The sequence below is a fragment of the Rhamphochromis longiceps genome, linkage group LG6, assembly GCF_057381845.1.
Source record: "Rhamphochromis longiceps isolate RC_006_pf linkage group LG6, R_longiceps_female_GT1.1, whole genome shotgun sequence".
Taxonomy (NCBI): Eukaryota; Metazoa; Chordata; class Actinopteri; order Cichliformes; family Cichlidae; genus Rhamphochromis; species Rhamphochromis longiceps.
In genome coordinates, this window is record NC_140562.1 from 30,442,585 (window position 1) to 30,463,713 (window position 21,129).

Here is a 21,129-nt window from a genome sequence, read left to right on the forward strand (position 1 = left end):
ACCTTCAGAGCAGAGGCGATTAAGATCGGTATGGGTGTCACAGGTGTACCAGTCCGCCTTTTCTTCCAGGGCGAGAGGGGTTGCCATTCTTGTTCGCAGAACTATTCCTTTTATATTCAAAACTCAGATATGTGATCCAGGTGGGAGGTTCATACTTGTTACAGGTACAGTCAACTCCACCCCTGTAGTCCTCTTGAACATCTATGCCCCTAATTTTGACAACCCTGACTTCTTTAGTAAAATATTCAATCTTGTCTCACAATACAATGACCATAATATCATTATCGGTGGTGATTTTAATTGTTATTTCGATCCATTGTTGGATAGGTCTTCTGCGTCCCTGGCCCCAACCTTGAGAGCTGTTTCTGTACTCAATACTCTTACTAAATCTTTGGACTTGGTTGACATTTGGAGGCACCAGCATCCGTTAGAAAAGCAATACTCTTTCTTCTCCCCTGTCCATGGCAGCTTCAGTAGAATTGACTATTTTCTTATTGATTCCAGGCTTATTTCGAAAGTGGTTAGTTCCACTTATCACAGTATTTTAGTTTCGGACCACGCACCTCTCTCAACGGTAATTGACTTCAACCTATATACCCCCCAATACAATTGGAAATTTAACCCCTCTTTATATCTAAATGACTCTTTTACGGTTTACCTATCTACTAAAATCGCAGAATTTTTACAATTTAATGATAATGGTGTAGTTTCAGACTCTGTTTTGTGGGAGTCCTTTAAAGTCGTTATTAGAGGCCATATTATTGCTTATCAAGCTTCTCAGAAGAGGGACAAACTCAGGCTGCGTACTAATATTGAGGCAGAGCTGTCTGTGTTGGAGGAGAAGTATCGCGATACCGGGGCTGCTGACACACTTAATACCATTCTCAAATTGAAATATGACTACAACCACATGTTGGGGGAGCAGGTCATGAATTGTATTCGTCGATTAAAACAGAAGCATTTTGAGCTTGGTGAAAAGGCTGACAAGGTGCTTTCCAGACAGCTGAAGGGCATTCAAGCTGAAAGGGCGATACACAGAATTCTCTCTGCAACTGGCCAGTTGCTGTCCGATCACAAGCAGATAAATGACAGATTTCGCAGTTTTTATTGTCAGTTATACACATCTAGTACTACGGCCACAGTTGCTGAAATCACTAATTTTCTTAATGCTTTAGACATCCCGACTCTTCCTGAGGCTGCACGGGGCTTACTCGATGCAGACTTTACGCTGGAGGAAATTAGAAATGCAATCTGCTCCTTTCCTAATGGAAAAGCATGTGGTCCGGACGGTTTCGGGATAGAGCTTTATAAGACACATATTGACGTTATCGCTCCCCTGCTACTTCGGATGGTAAATTGCGCAGTGTTAAACGGCTCATTCCCTCATTCTTTCTACGATGCCCATATATGTCTCCTCCTGAAAAAAGACAGAGACGAAACTAATGTTTCTTCCTATCGTCCCCTAAGTCTTCTCAACTCAGACCAAAAGATAATTGCTAAAGTCCTAACCAACCGGTTAAATAAGCACATAGGCTCTATAATTCATCCTGACCAATCGGGTTTTATCCCCAATAGATTCTCTTTTTCTAATACTAGATGTCTCTTAAATGCGATGTACTCAACGACACTGCCCAATTCTGCGGTGATTTCACTCGATGCCCAGCAGGCTTTCGACCAAGTGGAATGGAGTTATTTGTTTGCTACTCTTGAAAAATTTGGTTTTGGGTCGAATTTTTTGAATATGATTAAGTTGCTTTACGCTTGCCCTCGTTCCTCGGTCCTTACCAACCATGAGAGGTCGCTCCCGTTCCTCTTACACCGTGGGACAAGGCAGGGTTGTTGCCTCTCTCCAATGCTTTTTGCTTTAGCTCTTGAGCCGTTGGCCATTGCCATCAGAGCCAATTCCCATATCTCTGGTATAAATTGTGGCACGTCAGAGTACACCATCGGTCTGTATGCAGATGATATCATATTGGCTCTTTCAGATTTAAAGATCTCCCTTCCTCCACTTCTTAAGCTGATTGACAGCTTTGGCCACCTATCAGGGTTCACCATAAATTGGAAGAAGTCTGTTCTTATGCCGCTGTCGTCTGGTCTGGGCCCTGATTTCCTGTCTAGTTTGCCCTTTAAGGTCTCCCAGGATTACTTTTCATACCTGGGTATTAACATCCCTAGGAACTCAAAACTCCTCTTCAGGCTTAATTATTCGGTTCTAACTGATGAGCTCAAGTGTAAACTTCTCCCACTTTCAATGATTGGCCGTATCAATATAATCAAAATGGTTGTGCTCCCTAAATTCATGTACCTATTCCAGAACGTTCCTATTTTTCTCAGGTCTTCCTTTTTCAAAGCGTTGGATGCCATTATCATGCCTTTCGTTTGGGCCTACAAGCCCCCCCGCATCTCGAAGTCTCACTTGCAAAAGCCCTCGGACGAGGGTGGTCTGGGCCTTCCAGTTTTCAGACATTATTACTGGGCCTGTAATGCCAGAGCCTGGGTCTTCTGGAATCTGCCTATAGTTGGTGATGCTGTGGGATGCAGGTCCAGCCCTAAATGGCTCGAATTGGAGCTTAGCACTGCTATCGAGCACACTGGAGCATCCTTGCCAGCTATCTTATTTTCAAAATCGGTTATTAAAAGTGCATGTGATGACTTTATTCTTTGCAACTCCGTAAAAATATTGAATCAAATTAAGAGAATCTTGAACCTCCCGGTAGTGTCAACTTTTGCCCCGATCTGCCACAATCCTAGCTTTACGCCTAGTACAATGGATGCTGCTTTCAAACAATGGCCTGTCAAAGGGTTAATTGCTATAAAGGATCTTTATATTGACAATCATTTTGCCTCTTTTGCTCAGCTTCAGACAAAGTACAATCTCCCTACAAGTCATTTTTTTCGGTACTTACAAATTAGGAATTATGTCAAGCAAGCATTCTCAAATTTAGATACCATCCCCATACAGCATGTCTTTTACAATATGATGAACGAACCTCCCACCTCAAAACACTTAATTTCTCGGCTTGTCAACCTTTTTTCTTCGGCAGCCCCCTCTTGCCATATTAAAGAGGCTTGGACAAGGGACACTGGTTTGGTTATCTCTGACGATCTATGGGCTGAAGTGTTAAGTCGGATAAAACTATGCTCTGTTAACGCCCGGCTTCAGTTAATTCAATTTAAGGTTGTCCATAGACTGCACTATTCCAAAACCAAATTGAACAAGATTTTTCCTAACGTTTCCCCCAAATGTGATAAATGTAAACTTGTGGACGGTACTCTTGGGCATCTTTTTTGGTCCTGTTCTACGCTTACAGCCTTTTGGACTAGTATTTTTAGTTTCTATAGCACTGTTTATGATAGGCAACTGTATCCTGACTGTCTTATGGTGATCCTGGGCTGCTCCGGCGACTCCTTGGCACTTCCCTTTGCTGTTCAACAGGCCCTCATGTTTGGTATGGTGATTGCCAAACGTTTGATTCTGGGGGAGTGGAAATCTGCCTCCCCTCCCTGCTTCAAGAGGTGGCTCGAGGAGATGGTCTCCTGTCTATACCTGGAAGAAATTCGGTTCTCTACGTCTGATTCCATGGAGAAGTTCAGGAAGATATGGGGGCCCTTTATAGACCACATTAAGAAGGACAGTCCACGCCCTGGGTCCTGACCACATTGTTTTAACTGCTTTCATTCTGAGCTGTTGCCCATAACTGTTTTTGCATGATTGTTATCAGCTCCTCCTAGCGATCTTTGGATTTGATCTTGTGGATTGGACTCACTAGATTGTGAGTTGTTTGACATGTATACCAGTTGCTTTGTTTGCTTCTCTGCTGTTTTTAATAAGTGCTGGCCTTGTACCCTGTTGTGTGGTTTGTTGCTCTGTTTTTTTTGTTTGTTTGTTTGTTTTTTTTGGTTGTTATTGTCTTTATTGTCTGTGTTCTTCTGTCCCGCTGTTTGTGAATGTGTAAAAAAATTTTGAAACTTGCATAAATAAATACATTAAAAAAAAAGAAAAAAAAAGAAAGAAGAAACGAGTCAGGGATGCATAGCAAGCACAACAAGACACCAGCAGCCCAGACCTTTCACCAACTGAAGACATTTGCAGCACCATAAAACATGACAGAGAAGAGCTGGGACTATGTGAAAGGGTGAAGTGCTGCAGTAAAGTTGCAATGGTCCTATCTTTTATACAGTCTATGGTTCACTCTATTCGATTACCCTTTTCTCATGTTTTTGTTAGTTAGGGAGATAAGACATTGTTATTTGGTTTTATTCTTTTCATAAATAAGTTTTGTACATCCTTTAGATACGGTCCCTTTTGTTTGTTGTTTTGGGGTCCACCCCGAAGCTGTAGTTCGCTCCTTTCCTTTGTTAGAATTCAATCACTGTGAAAAAAAATCACCATCAAAATTGTACTGGTTGTGTGATGTGCTGCTTGGGGTCAGACAGGGGTGGATCACCCTTATATTATGGTCTGGCCACCCTTAGACAGGCCATAACACTAACTAAAATGAAAATTAAAACTAGACTTATAACTGGCTGGCTGGTGTCCTTACCAGTGTCCTTGGGTCTGAACTGTGGGCTCCTCTTTCCAGGTGTTCGTACTGCCTGAGTGGCACCAAGGTGTGCTGTCTTGCCTCTTTTGGGTTTTCTGCATGTTTCTGGCTCAACATGCAAGTATCCACTTCTTGACGTTCGCTGTTGGTTGCAGCCACTTGAGGTTTTTGGGCTCATTTGGGTTCTCAACACTGGGCGACTTTGATGGGAGTGAAAGCATCCTCACAACATAAATCACCACACTACCTGCTTTTGTTTCAGGTTTTTTCTTTATCCTTGTTAACATGTTTGGGTACTGGGTTTACCTGTAATGCATTTTGTGCTCCAAAAGCTGTTATTTTGTGCAGCTGTGCTCCAAAAGCTGTAAGCATGACCTTTCTTATCATTAGATTGTGCCACACCAGCACCTGAGAGAAAAGCTTTGAGTTTGATTTTGTGTTTGTGTTTTGCAGGCACTCAGGAGAATAAGTCATGATGTTTCTTGTGTTTGTCATGTTAGTATCTCAGTGCTTGTCAATCACCAGTCAACAGTGTCACCACTGTGAACAACATCCTGCGACTGTTTGAGCCAAAACCTTCGAGAAGTCCCTGCAGCTGCTTCAAAACTCATCACTGAGCTCGATCTCTCTTTTAACACGCTGGAGACAACAATGAAAGATGACTTTCTTTCATATGCTGCTTTGAGGGCTTTGCTGATGAAGTTCAGCCAAAACAGGAAACATGCAGCAGGAGACAGTAACTTGTTAAAATGTTATAAAAGGTACAATTAAAGATTTTCACCCTACAGGGTTGTCAATGATCCAAGGATAAATGTCTAATTTGGTCAAAAGTTTATAAGCCATTTCTGGAGAGACTGCAGTGGAAATGTTGTCACTTTTGGACTTTGCTACCTGCAGCTAAACATTTGCAGCTAAATCATTTATTTAAAAGCAGAAGCTGCAACTGATCGAGTGAATGTTTGTCTGAAAACTTAAACTGAACTCCAAGCGTACCATTGCTCCAGCTTACCATCTTTACCTGAGTGAATCAGTTTGTTGAACAATCTAAATGATTCAGAAACTTCTGTGACATCAACTTAACTAAGGCTCATTACAAATTTCACAAAACACTGCTGAATACTTTTAATATTTTTTTTATTAGTTATTTTTGTTTTGTTGTTATTTTGATTTTAATAAAACAAAATAACATAAAGAATCAAATTGTTTCTTTGTTTTTTTAAATTTAATTTATTTTACAAATAAATTAATAATAATATTAATAATAATAACAACAAATTAGTGCTGTCAGCGTAAACGTCATTAGTTAAAATGACGTTAACGCTGACAGCACTAATTTGTTGTTCCAGAGAGCAAGCCAAACACTGGTCTAGAAAAGGACGATCTCTAGTAGTGCTGCACTACTAGTAGATTTTGTTTTAACCTCCTAGGACCTGGTGTCCACATATGTGGACATAACATTTATGAGACCAAAATACAAAATTTTGCTCTTCAAAAACCTGATATCCACTTATGAGGGAGGACATTACACTGCCCCTGTTCAATCGAACTTTAAAATGAATGTCCTCATATGTGGATCTCATTTTTTTGAGAAACAAAAAAAAGATAGTCCGAATCTGATGTCTTTGTTTTCACATTCATCAGGTCCCAATCAACCCAAATGGCACAGAGAAATTAAAAATGCATGCCATGAAAGAGTTCAGGTCTTAGGATGTTAAAAATGTCCCTGCTGATGAGACCAGTGAATGTGGGGCGACAGTGGCAAGAAAAAACTCCCTCCTGGAGGAAGAAATCTTGGGAGGACCAGGCTCTCTGGGAGGACCCTCCCTCCTGAGGGCAATACTTACCAGTACTTGTCCTCCAGTGTGCGATGGTGGGCTGGGACGAGTGTTGTTTCTTCTCAGCATGATGATGACCTTCCTTCCATTTCCTGTTTCAGAACTGAGAATGAAGACAAAACTGGTTAACAAGGTAACAGGACATTTAAAAATTCTCTCACTTCAGGATGAGATGCTGTGTCTTCTTACGTTTCTCTTGTAAAACAGCATGTAGGCCGAGTGCTGCTGTTCCTCACAAGCTGCCGATCCGGTTGTGTGGAGCACCTGTGCGTCATTATAGGTGAGCCAGCGATCTGATGTAGAGTGCTGACTCTCCTCAGGATGGACAGAACTACAGATGTAGTGTCCTGAAATCACATTAAGACAAATGAATCCAACTTCTGGAAGTCAGCTGATTCAAGCAAACAGTGATTTTGACTTAGTGCGTCTTAGAACATCAAAAGCTTTTGTGTGTGAGTCCTTCACTGAAAAGTAGAAAGTTTTCATTTTCTGTTTGTAACAAGTCTGTTGTTTTACCTGACTCTGTGCCTCCATAATGATTGATGATGCTGACAAGACTATAACAGCCACCACCCTGAGAAGGAACAAATCCAAAGAGTGTTAGTTTCACAAAGTCTCACATCAGAGCCATAATTAAGCTGATTTGCTGAGGCTACGTCCACACTAATGCGTTTTCGTTTGAAAACACATCGTTTTCTCTCCGCTTTGACCTCCCGTCCACACTGAGATGGCGTTTTCCTCAAGGAAAAACACAGCATCTTGAAAACGCTCTCGAAAACGCACACATTTCAAAACGGAGTTGTCCCGTCGCAGTGTGGACACTCGAAAACGCAGACTTTCTAAAACGATGACGCATTTTAGTCATGTGATGCAGTCATGTGAGCAATTAAACAAAGATAGCCGAGTGCATTATACAGCGGTTGTTTTGATTGCTCTCAACTTTGACAGCCCTAAAAAAGATTAATATCAGTTTGTACATGCTCCGGATAGCTTTTCTTCAAATTCTGTAATCCTCACTCACTTTTGCGCATGCGCAGGACTGGAACGTAAGCGTTTTCGGCCGTTTCAATGCAGACGCACAACTATTTGAAAATGACTGAAAACACTAGTGTGGACACGGAGTTTTCAAATCTATCAGGGCTAGTGTGGACGTAGCCTGAGACGTTCTGCAGTCTGTTTTTACCTGATTGGATGGCACCACCAAGTCCCTCTGCAGCCTGACGGGGTCATCCACCTTCTTAATGTTGTAGGTTTGTGTAAAGCCAAACCTCTTCAGATGCAAGATCAGGACTCTGGCAGAAAAGAAAAAAAAAAAACACAAACAAGGTAGAAAATAAGAAGAATGAGTGTCAAACACAAACAGAAGATGGGAGAAAACGACTGCTCAAGTATTGTCTCGAAAAACTCTGATATTTGATGCGCCACAGTTTGGAAACCTGGTCAGTCGATCAATTCTGATGTGACCTTACTCACCTTGGCAGTGTATCAAAAGACGACTTCAGTTCTGAGGCCGTCCCTCCACAATCACAGCGAAATTCTATTTCTTGTTCCTGAACAACAGCACAGAGAAAACAGGCTTTATGGTAGAAAGAAATCTCAACATATGCACACACACATACGCACAAACACTAACAAAAAAGGTGTGTTAAGATCGCTGACACTACAACTCTATTGGAATTTGTGATCTTACCTTCAAGTATGTCTCTAACATGTTTATAATAGACCCCTCTGGAACAAGGTCAAGAGACAAGCTGGTGAAGTCCTCGTGCTGTGATGATTGGTGACCACAGCTACACATTTCAGGAGTAACGTAGTTAAAGTAAAGATCAGGTAGGTGGAAAAGAGGTATATGAAAATATTGCAACCAGCTCTGCGTTTCTGAAAGACAGGCTTACCTCTTGCATGTCCTCATGTTTTCCATTTTAAAAATGTGATGCTCTTCTACTGGGCAGGTATAACTTTGGCCCAGGAGAGCTGCGTTCCTCTCCAGGTGAGGTGCGAGCCTTTTGACCTCATTGAGGAACAATGTTAGGAATTCATGAGCGTCCTGAAAGAAAAGCAGAGAGATTTAAAACAGTACATCAAAATCAGAAGGTAAAGCAAAAAAACAAAATGTCCAAATAGCTGACGCACTTTCTGTGCACTGCCGGTGTATTCAGGAGCTTGACTGCTGAATGCCTTCTTAAAAGCTCTTAGGTGGTGATCTTTAAGGCCATAATCTGTTGACTCATGACAGTCCCTGACATCAATGAGCCTTCTGTAGAAAGGAAAGGGTAAACAGACATTTCTGCTGTTAGATCTCTTTGTTCTTCAGGTTTTTGAAGAAAGTAGAAGGTTGACGTAGCGCACCTTAAGAGCTGAGCTTCTGGATCTGTGCTCCACAAAACCTCCTGACGCCTGATGTCTCTTATGAACTCCTCAATGTTGAGGAGGCTCTGCAGGCAGGAGTTCATGTAGCAGGTGTTTCCGATGTTTGGAAACCTGACACACACGCACAACGTTTACAGTATCAGTGTAAAAGAATTCATTTTCTCCACTTTGACAAAGTGAGCTTTGGTCTTTGTGCACCACGTGTACTCACCCGAAGCAGTCTATAGTCCCAGTTTGACTTTCTATTATTTCTCCACCGCATGCTACACTGCTCCAAAAAGGTAAAAACACAAACACAAAATTAGGAAAGATGTCAGGATGCTGAGCAGTGTATGTGCATGGATGCATGAGCTTTGAAGTTGAAACATTTTGGAGGACGTCTTTCTCTTACCTGTTAAACACATGCTCCCATCCACTCTCTTGGTCCAGAAGCTCCATAATCCAAGTGTCCCAACTCAGGTCTGCTGGGATCGTTTCCGTGGTGCTTCTTACCTGATATAAATATATAGGACATAGCTGTGTGCCTCATTGCTCTTAATTGCTCTCATTTAACTGTGATGAGTAAATGCTTGATGACAGTGACTCTTTCCATAAAACATACCTTCCCGGATTTAAAAAGAGTCTTCACAGTGTTGCTCTCTGCCTCTGCATCGCTGTCAGTTTGCTGCAGAGGACGAACAAACATAAGTTTATTAAAAAGTACATTTTAAAGAGAATGTGTATTTCATATGTTTTGTGTAAAAGCAAACCGAGGAACAGCAGAAGATGTGTCTCCATTTTCTCTTCTTTTGGCCATTTTCAGGGTTAGCTGGTGTGGCAGCAACAGAAGCATCCGGGATGCTGATGAGGACAAAAGTGTAAATGTTGTGGAAATTTATAAGAAGGAGTACATTTTGCTAATATAGATTGCTAATAAAAGTGAATAACTGTAATGGAATACCAACATGAACAAAATCATGTATTTTATACATTTACACTCTACATTTTCAAACGCTAATCTCTGCATCCATATAAATAATAGACAAGACTAGAAGGAGTAAAAAAGATGTAAATACACAAGGTGGAAGAAAAATGCCAATAAAAGGGAAATAAAAGAGCTCCAACTCAACCACTGCTATAAATATCTCCAGCAGCATTAAAGACTGGCGCATTTCTTTACCTCTGATGAGACGTAGAAGGAATTTCCTTCTCTGCCACGTTTTGTTTGTGTAATTTCTGTTTAGAAACAAGAAAAGCAACATCAGTAATGGCATAAAACAAACATACCAAGTGGGTCTCTCCATGAAAAGTGTCCAGTTAGAGAATTTGGTATTATTTCATATTATTTATCACTTTAGTGAGCTGTCAGCTCATGAAGCAGATATAGGAATATCTTTAAATAAAATAAAAACAATTTATTCATGCCTTAAATTGAGTTTTAAAGTTTGTCCTATGAAATACAAAATCCTTCATTTGGTTCTGATCAAAATTCAGTTTTTACAGAAATCATCCATGAAGCTTCAAAAATGCTTATTCACCATAAAAAATATTTAGAGAAACATCCTGCAAGTCTCTTCGAACTTACCTTTCTGTGAAAAAAAAAACGTTTAAACATCTTTGAACTTAATTTGAGGACATGGCTGTGTGCTAAATTGCTCTTAATTCTTCTCATTTAACTGTGATGAGTAAATGCTTGATGACAGTGACTCTTTCCATAAAACATACCTTCCAGAATTTAAAAAGAAACCAGCGACACTTTTTTTGTGTCTTCACAGTGTTGCTCTCTGCCTCTGCATCGCTGTCAGTTTGCTGCAGAGTACGAACAAACATACGTTTATTAAAAAAGTAAAGTCACTTTAAATTAACAAGTGCAATTTAAAGAGAATGTGCATTTCATATGTTTTGTGTAAAAGCAAACCGAGGAACAGCAGAGGTGTCTCCATTTTCTCTTCTTCTTTTGACCATTTTCAGTAACAGGAGCATCCGGGATGCTGATGAGGACAAAAGTGTAAATGTTATTTTTCAAAGTGCAAATTTTTAACAAGGAGTACATGCTGGAGATTGCAGATAAAAATTAATAACTGTAATGGAACAAAATCATGTATTTTGTACATTTACACTCTACATTTTCAAACGCTAATCTCTGAATCAATATAAATTATAGACAAGACTAGAAGGAGTAAAAAAGATGTAAATACACAAGGTGGAAGAAAAATGCCAATAAAAGGGAAATAAAAGAGCTCCAACTCAACCACTGCTATAAATATCTCCAGCAGCATTAAAGACTGGCGCATTTCTTTACCTCTGATGAGACGTAGAAGGAATTTCCTTCTCTGCCACGTTTTGTTTGTGTGATTTCTGTTTAGAAACAAGAAAACCAACATCAGTAATGGCATAAAACAAAGTATATGGTATGAAAATACAAAATCCTTCATTTGGATTCAAAATTCAGTTTTTACAGAAATCATCCAAGAAGCTTCCTTAAAAGTTTCAAAAATGCTTGTTTACCATAAGAAAATATTCATAGAAATGTGCTGCGAGTCTCTTCAAACTTACCTTTCTGTGAAAAAGAAGTTTAAACATCTTTGGACTTGATGTGATCGCAGCCAAAATCTCCTCAGCTTTGCAAAAGTTCAACTGAAAACAAGCAGTCAAAGGTTGTATATTTATAAACTTTCAGCATAGAACGTTCATACCCTGAACAGCAAACATCATCATTATGATGTATGGGGCAAATTTGCATATTTTGGAATGTATGCTCATTTGAACTGTATGGTGCTCGTCTCCAAGCAACTGCTACACAAAACAGGTCAAGTCAAGTGGCTTTTATTGTCATTTTAACCACGTGCAGAGGTGCTGTACAGAGTGAAACGAGACAGCGTTCCTCCGAGACCCTGGTGCTATATATGACATATACGGACAAACCCAGGACTACATAAAGTGCAGTGTGCATAAATTGCAAAAATAAACAAGACAAAACAGTGCAAAACGTGACAGAACAGGACGAAACAGACACAAGACAATGGAAATGTGCAAAATGCTGAGTATTGTGCAAAAGTAACTTGGTGTCTGTATGTATGTATATGAGTGTGAGATACTGCAGATAAGTGCTTGGTAGTGACATGTGTGAAGGTGTGCGTGTGCCAGTGCAGTCACTGAGTGTTCAGGGGTCTGACGGCTTGTGGGAAGAAACTTTTCCGTAGTTTGGTAGCGAGGGCCCGGATGTTGTGGGACCTCTTTCCAGAAGGCAGCAGGGTGAAGAGTGTGTTTGAAGGCTGTGTGGGGTCCTCCAGCAAGCGGGTGTTATAAGGAGGGGAGAGGGGCTCCAATGACCTTCTTAGCTGCTCTCACAATCCGTTGTAGGGTACTGCGATCCAATACGCTGCAGTTACCATACCAGACAGTGATGCAGCTACTTAGGATGCTCTCATTAGTCCCACTGTAAAAGGTGGTGAGAATGGATGGTGGGAGATGGGCTTTCCTCAGCTTCTGCATGAAGTAGAGACGCTGCTGGGCCTTCTTGGTTATGGAGCTGGTGTTGAGGGAGCAGGAGTGGTTCTCCGCCAGGTGGACACCAAGAAATCTGGTGCTCTTGACGACCTCCACAGAGGATCCATTCATGTTAAGTGGGCAGTGATCCCACTGTGCTCTCCTGAAGTCAACGATCTCTTTTGTTTTGTTTTGGTGTGCTGGGGGAGCAGCACAGCAAAGAAGGACTCATCCAGGCTGGAGAAACTGATCAGGAGGGCTAGCTCTGTGGTCGGCATGAAGCTGGACACTCTGGTGACAGTGGCAGAGAAAAGGACATTAAAGAAACTGATGGACATTATGAACAATGCTGGGCATCCTCTGCACATGGCCATTAACAACCAGAAGAGTCTGTTCAGTGACAGGTTGCTTCTCCCAAAGACAAGAACTAACAGACTTAAAAACTCCTTTGTCCCACACGCCATCAGACTGTTTAACTCCTCTCTGGAGGGGAGAGGGAGGGGAAACAGGAGGACAAAGGAGGGGGGAACAACTAAGCTGTAGTGCCTCTTCACCTCACTGTGCAATACCTTTTGTGCAATACTTTTGTAAATAGTCAACAGTGCAATAGACTCAATACTTGAAATGTGCAATTCACTTGTATTTTTATTTTTTATTCCTATTTATTCTATTTATCCCCTTCGTATATGCTGCTGTTCCTCACAAGCTGCAGATCCAGTTGTGTGCAGCACCTGTGCATCATTATAGGTGAGCCAAGGATCTGATGTAGAGTGTGGACTCTCCTCAGGATGGACAGAATTACAGATGCAGCAGCTGTTTCCGATGTATGGAAACCTGACACACAAACAAAAGTTTACAGTATCAGTGTAAAATAATTCATTTTGTCCAGGTTGAGAAGGTGAGCTTTGGTCCTTGTGCACCACGTGTACTCACCTGAAGCCGTCTCTAGTCTGAATTTTATTTTCCATTATTTATCCACCGCCCAAATGTTTCACTACGCTACTGCAAAAAGGTAAAAACACAAACACACAATTAGACGCTGAGCACTAGATGTGCATGTATGCTAGTGATGTGTCGAGTAATGGAGGGGGCGTTTCCGCGATGCACGTATCGAGGCTTGCTTCATTTATGGGAGGAGCTGAAAATGATGACGTCCGAAGCCTCGCTGCCCGGCTGTACCACGTGACTGGTTCATGAAGTGGTTCGAACTTTGCCGCGAGATGTGACAGCGATACAAACCCCTCAGACTTCAATCAAAATGTGGGTGTTTGATGGAGAGCTGCGGTTAGTGAGAGTTGGAGACAGCTGGGAGGCAGTTTGGAGGTTTATGAGAGTGAGGAGAGAAACTCAGGAGAGAATGGAGCCAGCTAAGAAGAGGAGGATGTCCTCCCCTGTGTGGGAACATTTTGATCTTATTCCTCCCAACAAGGTATTTCTACAGAAGATGTATTTTCATAATACTGATGGTGCAATACAATTTAAGTTAAGCTGTATTTACTTTTGTACAAGGTGAAGTGTTTGCTATGTGCCAGGGAGCTGGGATATAACAACAACACCTCATCCATGCTTAGGCACTACAGAGCTTTGCATGAGAATAAGGGGAACAGCGATTGTTGAGCAAGACCAGGTGAGCCATCAAATGCCATGATAATAATAGCATGCCGTAATGTTACTAAATGATATAACAATATTATACAAACTGTAATAAGTTACGTGTGTGATATTTATATTTGTGCTTTGTTTTTATTGTCTTTCCTCAGGAGAACAATCTCAAATAGATGAAAACCTGGTTAGCATGGTGATTGAGGACTCCCAGCCATTTAGCATTGTGGAGGACAAAGGATTTATAAGATTTGTTAAATCATTAAATCCTAGCTATGTTCTCCCCACTAAAAAGGTCATAAAAGCAGTGAAAATTTAGTTTTTACTGAATAAAATATGGGCAGGACTGACGCCTCAGTGTGTAGCTGTCCATACCTCAACGTTACAAAAGCACAACCACTGTCCACACCCCAACCACACCTCACCTCACAGTAAATGATCATTTCCATTTTAAGCATTTCCAAATAATCATTTTCCATACTGCCAGTATAAATATACACAGTATACTGCATCACTACAATATACATGTTTTACACACTCCTTTTGTTGTTGACATTTACAGGCTGTGTGCAAAAGGCCACACTCTTCAAATTCATGCCAACTAATATTTTTACGTCCAGTAGGTGTCCTACTAGAGCAAATAAAGCTTCAAGAAGCTTTGCGCTGGGGTGAACCAATTGGATGAAAAGCTTCAATGCTTCATCTGCCCATCACTAATGTATGCATGAGCTTTGAAATGTAAACATTTTGGGGGACGTTATTCTCTTACTTATTAAACACATGCTCCCATCCACTCTCTTGGTCCAGAAGCTCCATAATCCAAGTGTCCCAACTCAGGTCTGATGGCATTTTTTCAGTGGTGTTTTTAACCTCTTGGGAACTTTCACTACATTCCTTACTTGATGCAGAAAGAAGAAACGAGTCCATATCCAACCTTCAGAGCAGAGGCGATTAAGATCGGTATGGGTGTCACAGGTGTACCAGTCCGCCTTTTCTTCCAGGGCGAGAGGGGTTGCCATTCTTGTTTGCAGAACTATTCCTTTTATATTCAAAACTCAGATATGTGATCCAGGTGGGAGGTTCATACTTGTTACAGGTACAGTCAACTCCACCCCTGTAGTCCTCTTGAACATCTATGCCCCTAATTTTGACAACCCTGACTTCTTTAGTAAAATATTCAATCTTGTCTCACAATACAATGACCATAATATCATTATCGGTGGTGATTTTAATTGTTATTTCGGTCCATTGTTGGATAGGTCTTCTGCGTCCCTGGCCCCAACCTTGAGAGCTGTTTCTGTACTCAATACTCTTACTAAATCTTTGGACTTGGTTGACATTTGGAGGCACCAGCATCCGTTAGAAAAGCAATACTCTTTCTTCTCCCCTGTCCATGGCAGCTTCAGTAGAATTGACTATTTTCTTATTGATTCCAGGCTTATTTCGAAAGTGGTTAGTTCCACTTATCACAGTATTTTAGTTTCGGACCACGCACCTCTCTCAACGGTAATTGACTTCAACCTATATACCCCCCAATACAATTGGAAATTTAACCCCTCTTTATATCTAAATGACTCTTTTACGGTTTACCTATCTACTAAAATCGCAGAATTTTTACAATTTAATGATAATGGTGTAGTTTCAGACTCTGTTTTGTGGGAGTCCTTTAAAGTCGTTATTAGAGGCCATATTATTGCTTATCAAGCTTCTCAGAAGAGGGACAAACTCAGGCTGCGTACTAATATTGAGGCAGAGCTGTCTGTGTTGGAGGAGAAGTATCGCGATACCGGGGCTGCTGACACACTTAATACCATTCTCAAATTGAAATATGACTACAACCACATGTTGGGGGAGCAGGTCATGAATTGTATTCGTCGATTAAAACAGAAGCATTTTGAGCTTGGTGAAAAGGCTGACAAGGTGCTTTCCAGACAGCTGAAGGGCATTCAAGCTGAAAGGGCGATACACAGAATTCTCTCTGCAACTGGCCAGTTGCTGTCCGATCACAAGCAGATAAATGACAGATTTCGCAGTTTTTATTGTCAGTTATACACATCTAGTACTACGGCCACAGTTGCTGAAATCACTAATTTTCTTAATGCTTTAGACATCCCGACTCTTCCTGAGGCTGCACGGGGCTTACTCGATGCAGACTTTACGCTGGAGGAAATTAGAAATGCAATCTGCTCCTTTCCTAATGGAAAAGCATGTGGTCCGGACGGTTTCGGGATAGAGCTTTATAAGACACATATTGACGTTATCGCTCCCCTGCTACTTCGGATGGTAAATTGCGCAGTGTTAAACGGCTCATTCCCTCATTCTTTCTACGATGCTCATATATGTCTCCTCCTGAAAAAAGACAGAGACGAAACTAATGTTTCTTCCTATCGTCCCCTAAGTCTTCTCAACTCAGACCAAAAGATAATTGCTAAAGTCCTAACCAACCGGTTAAATAAGCACATAGGCTCTATAATTCATCCTGACCAATCGGGTTTTATCCCCAATAGATTCTCTTTTTCTAATACTAGATGTCTCTTAAATGCGATGTACTCAACGACACTGCCCAATTCTGCGGTGATTTCACTCGATGCCCAGCAGGCTTTCGACCAAGTGGAATGGAGTTATTTGTTTGCTACTCTTGAAAAATTTGGTTTTGGGTCGAATTTTTTGAATATGATTAAGTTGCTTTACGCTTGCCCTCGTTCCTCGGTCCTTACCAACCATGAGAGGTCGCTCCCGTTCCTCTTACACCGTGGGACAAGGCAGGGTTGTTGCCTCTCTCCAATGCTTTTTGCTTTAGCTCTTGAGCCGTTGGCCATTGCCATCAGAGCCAATTCCCATATCTCTGGTATAAATTGTGGCACGTCAGAGTACACCATCGGTCTGTATGCAGATGATATCATATTGGCTCTTTCAGATTTAAAGATCTCCCTTCCTCCACTTCTTAAGCTGATTGACAGCTTTGGCCACCTATCAGGGTTCACCATAAATTGGAAGAAGTCTGTTCTTATGCCGCTGTCGTCTGGTCTGGGCCCTGATTTCCTGTCTAGTTTGCCCTTTAAGGTCTCCCAGGATTACTTTTCATACCTGGGTATTAACATCCCTAGGAACTCAAAACTCCTCTTCAGGCTTAATTATTCGGTTCTAACTGATGAGCTCAAGTGTAAACTTCTCCCACTTTCAATGATTGGCCGTATCAATATAATCAAAATGGTTGTGCTCCCTAAATTCATGTACCTATTCCAGAACGTTCCTATTTTTCTCAGGTCTTCCTTTTTCAAAGCGTTGGATGCCATTATCATGCCTTTCGTTTGGGCCTACAAGCCCCCCCGCATCTCGAAGTCTCACTTGCAAAAGCCCTCGGACGAGGGTGGTCTGGGCCTTCCAGTTTTCAGACATTATTACTGGGCCTGTAATGCCAGAGCCTGGGTCTTCTGGAATCTGCCTATAGTTGGTGATGCTGTGGGATGCAGGTCCAGCCCTAAATGGCTCGAATTGGAGCTTAGCACTGCTATCGAGCACACTGGAGCATCCTTGCCAGCTATCTTATTTTCAAAATCGGTTATTAAAAGTGCATGTGATGACTTTATTCTTTGCAACTCCGTAAAAATATTGAATCAAATTAAGAGAATCTTGAACCTCCCGGTAGTGTCAACTTTTGCCCCGATCTGCCACAATCCTAGCTTTACGCCTAGTACAATGGATGCTGCTTTCAAACAATGGCCTGTCAAAGGGTTAATTGCTATAAAGGATCTTTATATTGACAATCATTTTGCCTCTTTTGCTCAGCTTCAGACAAAGTACAATCTCCCTACAAGTCATTTTTTTCGGTACTTACAAATTAGGAATTATGTCAAGCAAGCATTCTCAAATTTAGATACCATCCCCATACAGCATGTCTTTTACAATATGATGAACGAACCTCCCACCTCAAAACACTTAATTTCTCGGCTTGTCAACCTTTTTTCTTCGGCAGCCCCCTCTTGCCATATTAAAGAGGCTTGGACAAGGGACACTGGTTTGGTTATCTCTGACGATCTATGGGCTGAAGTGTTAAGTCGGATAAAACTATGCTCTGTTAACGCCCGGCTTCAGTTAATTCAATTTAAGGTTGTCCATAGACTGCACTATTCCAAAACCAAATTGAACAAGATTTTTCCTAACGTTTCCCCCAAATGTGATAAATGTAAACTTGTGGACGGTACTCTTGGGCATCTTTTTTGGTCCTGTTCTACGCTTACAGCCTTTTGGACTAGTATTTTTAGTTTCTATAGCACTGTTTATGATAGGCAACTGTATCCTGACTGTCTTATGGTGATCCTGGGCTGCTCCGGCGACTCCTTGGCACTTCCCTTTGCTGTTCAACAGGCCCTCATGTTTGGTATGGTGATTGCCAAACGTTTGATTCTGGGGGAGTGGAAATCTGCCTCCCCTCCCTGCTTCAAGAGGTGGCTCGAGGAGATGGTCTCCTGTCTATACCTGGAAGAAATTCGGTTCTCTACGTCTGATTCCATGGAGAAGTTCAGGAAGATATGGGGGCCCTTTATAGACCACATTAAGAAGGACAGTCCACGCCCTGGGTCCTGACCACATTGTTTTAACTGCTTTCATTCTGAGCTGTTGCCCATAACTGTTTTTGCATGATTGTTATCAGCTCCTCCTAGCGATCTTTGGATTTGATCTTGTGGATTGGACTCACTAGATTGTGAGTTGTTTGACATGTATACCAGTTGCTTTGTTTGCTTCTCTGCTGTTTTTAATAAGTGCTGGCCTTGTACCCTGTTGTGTGGTTTGTTGCTCTGTTTTTTTTGTTTGTTTGTTTGTTTTTTTTGGTTGTTATTGTCTTTATTGTCTGTGTTCTTCTGTCCCGCTGTTTGTGAATGTGTAAAAAAATTTTGAAACTTGCATAAATAAATACATTAAAAAAAAAGAAAAAAAAAGAAAGAAGAAACGAGTCAGGGATGCATAGCAAGCACAACAAGACACCAGCAGCCCAGACCTTTCACCAACTGAAGACATTTGCAGCACCATAAAACATGACAGAGAAGAGCTGGGACTATGTGAAAGGGTGAAGTGCTGCAGTAAAGTTGCAATGGTCCTATCTTTTATACAGTCTATGGTTCACTCTATTCGATTACCCTTTTCTCATGTTTTTGTTAGTTAGGGAGATAAGACATTGTTATTTGGTTTTATTCTTTTCATAAATAAGTTTTGTACATCCTTTAGATACGGTCCCTTTTGTTTGTTGTTTTGGGGTCCACCCCGAAGCTGTAGTTCGCTCCTTTCCTTTGTTAGAATTCAATCACTGTGAAAAAAAATCACCATCAAAATTGTACTGGTTGTGTGATGTGCTGCTTGGGGTCAGACAGGGGTGGATCACCCTTATATTATGGTCTGGCCACCCTTAGACAGGCCATAACACTAACTAAAATGAAAATTAAAACTAGACTTATAACTGGCTGGCTGGTGTCCTTACCAGTGTCCTTGGGTCTGAACTGTGGGCTCCTCTTTCCAGGTGTTCGTACTGCCTGAGTGGCACCAAGGTGTGCTGTCTTGCCTCTTTTGGGTTTTCTGCATGTTTCTGGCTCAACATGCAAGTATCCACTTCTTGACGTTCGCTGTTGGTTGCAGCCACTTGAGGTTTTTGGGCTCATTTGGGTTCTCAACACTGGGCGACTTTGATGGGAGTGAAAGCATCCTCACAACATAAATCACCACACTACCTGCTTTTGTTTCAGGTTTTTTCTTTATCCTTGTTAACATGTTTGGGTACTGGGTTTACCTGTAATGCATTTTGTGCTCCAAAAGCTGTTATTTTGTGCAGCTGTGCTCCAAAAGCTGTAAGCATGACCTTTCTTATCATTAGATTGTGCCACACCAGCACCTGAGAGAAAAGCTTTGAGTTTGATTTTGTGTTTGTGTTTTGCAGGCACTCAGGAGAATAAGTCATGATGTTTCTTGTGTTTGTCATGTTAGTATCTCAGTGCTTGTCAATCACCAGTCAACAGTGTCACCACTGTGAACAACATCCTGCGACTGTTTGAGCCAAAACCTTCGAGAAGTCCCTGCAGCTGCTTCAAAACTCATCACTGAGCTCGATCTCTCTTTTAACACGCTGGAGACAACAATGAAAGATGACTTTCTTTCATATGCTGCTTTGAGGGCTTTGCTGATGAAGTTCAGCCAAAACAGGAAACATGCAGCAGGAGACAGTAACTTGTTAAAATGTTATAAAAGGTACAATTAAAGATTTTCACCCTACAGGGTTGTCAATGATCCAAGGATAAATGTCTAATTTGGTCAAAAGTTTATAAGCCATTTCTGGAGAGACTGCAGTGGAAATGTTGTCACTTTTGGACTTTGCTACCTGCAGCTAAACATTTGCAGCTAAATCATTTATTTAAAAGCAGAAGCTGCAACTGATCGAGTGAATGTTTGTCTGAAAACTTAAACTGAACTCCAAGCGTACCATTGCTCCAGCTTACCATCTTTACCTGAGTGAATCAGTTTGTTGAACAATCTAAATGATTCAGAAACTTCTGTGACATCAACTTAACTAAGGCTCATTACAAATTTCACAAAACACTGCTGAATACTTTTAATATTTTTTTTATTAGTTATTTTTGTTTTGTTGTTATTTTGATTTTAATAAAACAAAATAACATAAAGAATCAAATTGTTTCTTTGTTTTTTTAAATTTAATTTATTTTACAAATAAATTAATAATAATATTAATAATAATAACAACAAATTAGTGCTGTCAGCGTAAACGTCATTAGTTAAAATGACGTTAACGCTGACAGCACTAATTTGTTGTTCCAGAGAGCAAGCCAAACACTGGTCTAGAAAAGGACGATCTCTAGTAGTGCTGCACTACTAGTAGATTTTGTTTTAACCTCCTAGGACCTGGTGTCCACATATGTGGACATAACATTTATGAGACCAAAATACAAAATTTTGCTCTTCAAAAACCTGATATCCACTTATGAGGGAGGACATTACACTGCCCCTGTTCAATCGAACTTTAAAATGAATGTCCTCATATGTGGATCTCATTTTTTTGAGAAACAAAAAAAAGATAGTCCGAATCTGATGTCTTTGTTTTCACATTCATCAGGTCCCAATCAACCCAAATGGCACAGAGAAATTAAAAATGCATGCCATGAAAGAGTTCAGGTCTTAGGATGTTAAAAATGTCCCTGCTGATGAGACCAGTGAATGTGGGGCGACAGTGGCAAGAAAAAACTCCCTCCTGGAGGAAGAAATCTTGGGAGGACCAGGCTCTCTGGGAGGACCCTCCCTCCTGAGGG

The 21,129-nt window shown here is 41.1% G+C and overlaps 1 protein-coding gene across 1 annotated transcript; it reads right to left on the reverse strand.

Annotated features, from left to right (window-relative positions):
* Positions 1 to 6,378: 6,378 nt before the first annotated feature.
* LOC146668286 (ubiquitin carboxyl-terminal hydrolase 12-like) lies at positions 6,379 to 11,311 on the reverse strand. The gene is made up of 18 exons (XM_085408635.1): positions 11,285 to 11,311; positions 11,031 to 11,086; positions 10,647 to 10,719; positions 10,454 to 10,537; positions 9,909 to 9,964; positions 9,499 to 9,589; positions 9,351 to 9,413; positions 9,141 to 9,241; positions 8,961 to 9,017; positions 8,729 to 8,860; positions 8,513 to 8,636; positions 8,275 to 8,426; positions 8,070 to 8,169; positions 7,853 to 7,929; positions 7,563 to 7,671; positions 6,896 to 6,953; positions 6,569 to 6,726; positions 6,379 to 6,482 (listed from the first exon to the last, which is right to left on the reverse strand). The coding sequence occupies exons 1-18, from the start codon at positions 11,309 to 11,311 to the stop codon at positions 6,477 to 6,479; spliced, it is 1,524 nt and encodes a 507-aa protein (XP_085264761.1). The 3' UTR covers positions 6,379 to 6,476.
* Positions 11,312 to 21,129: the final 9,818 nt, after the last annotated feature.

What these genes read in the sequence shown, in the direction of transcription:
- LOC146668286 (XM_085408635.1), bottom strand. Translation starts at nt 11,311, where the DNA reads ATGTTTAAACTTCTTTTTCACAGAAAG. An exon ending in AACTTCTTTTTCACAGAAAG is followed by an intron (nt 11,087 to 11,284) that starts GTAAGTTTGAAG and finishes GTTTCTAAACAG; the next exon opens with AAATCACACAAACAAAACGT. An exon ending in CCTTCTACGTCTCATCAGAG is followed by an intron (nt 10,720 to 11,030) that starts GTAAAGAAATGC and finishes TGTCCTCATCAG; the next exon opens with CATCCCGGATGCTCCTGTTA.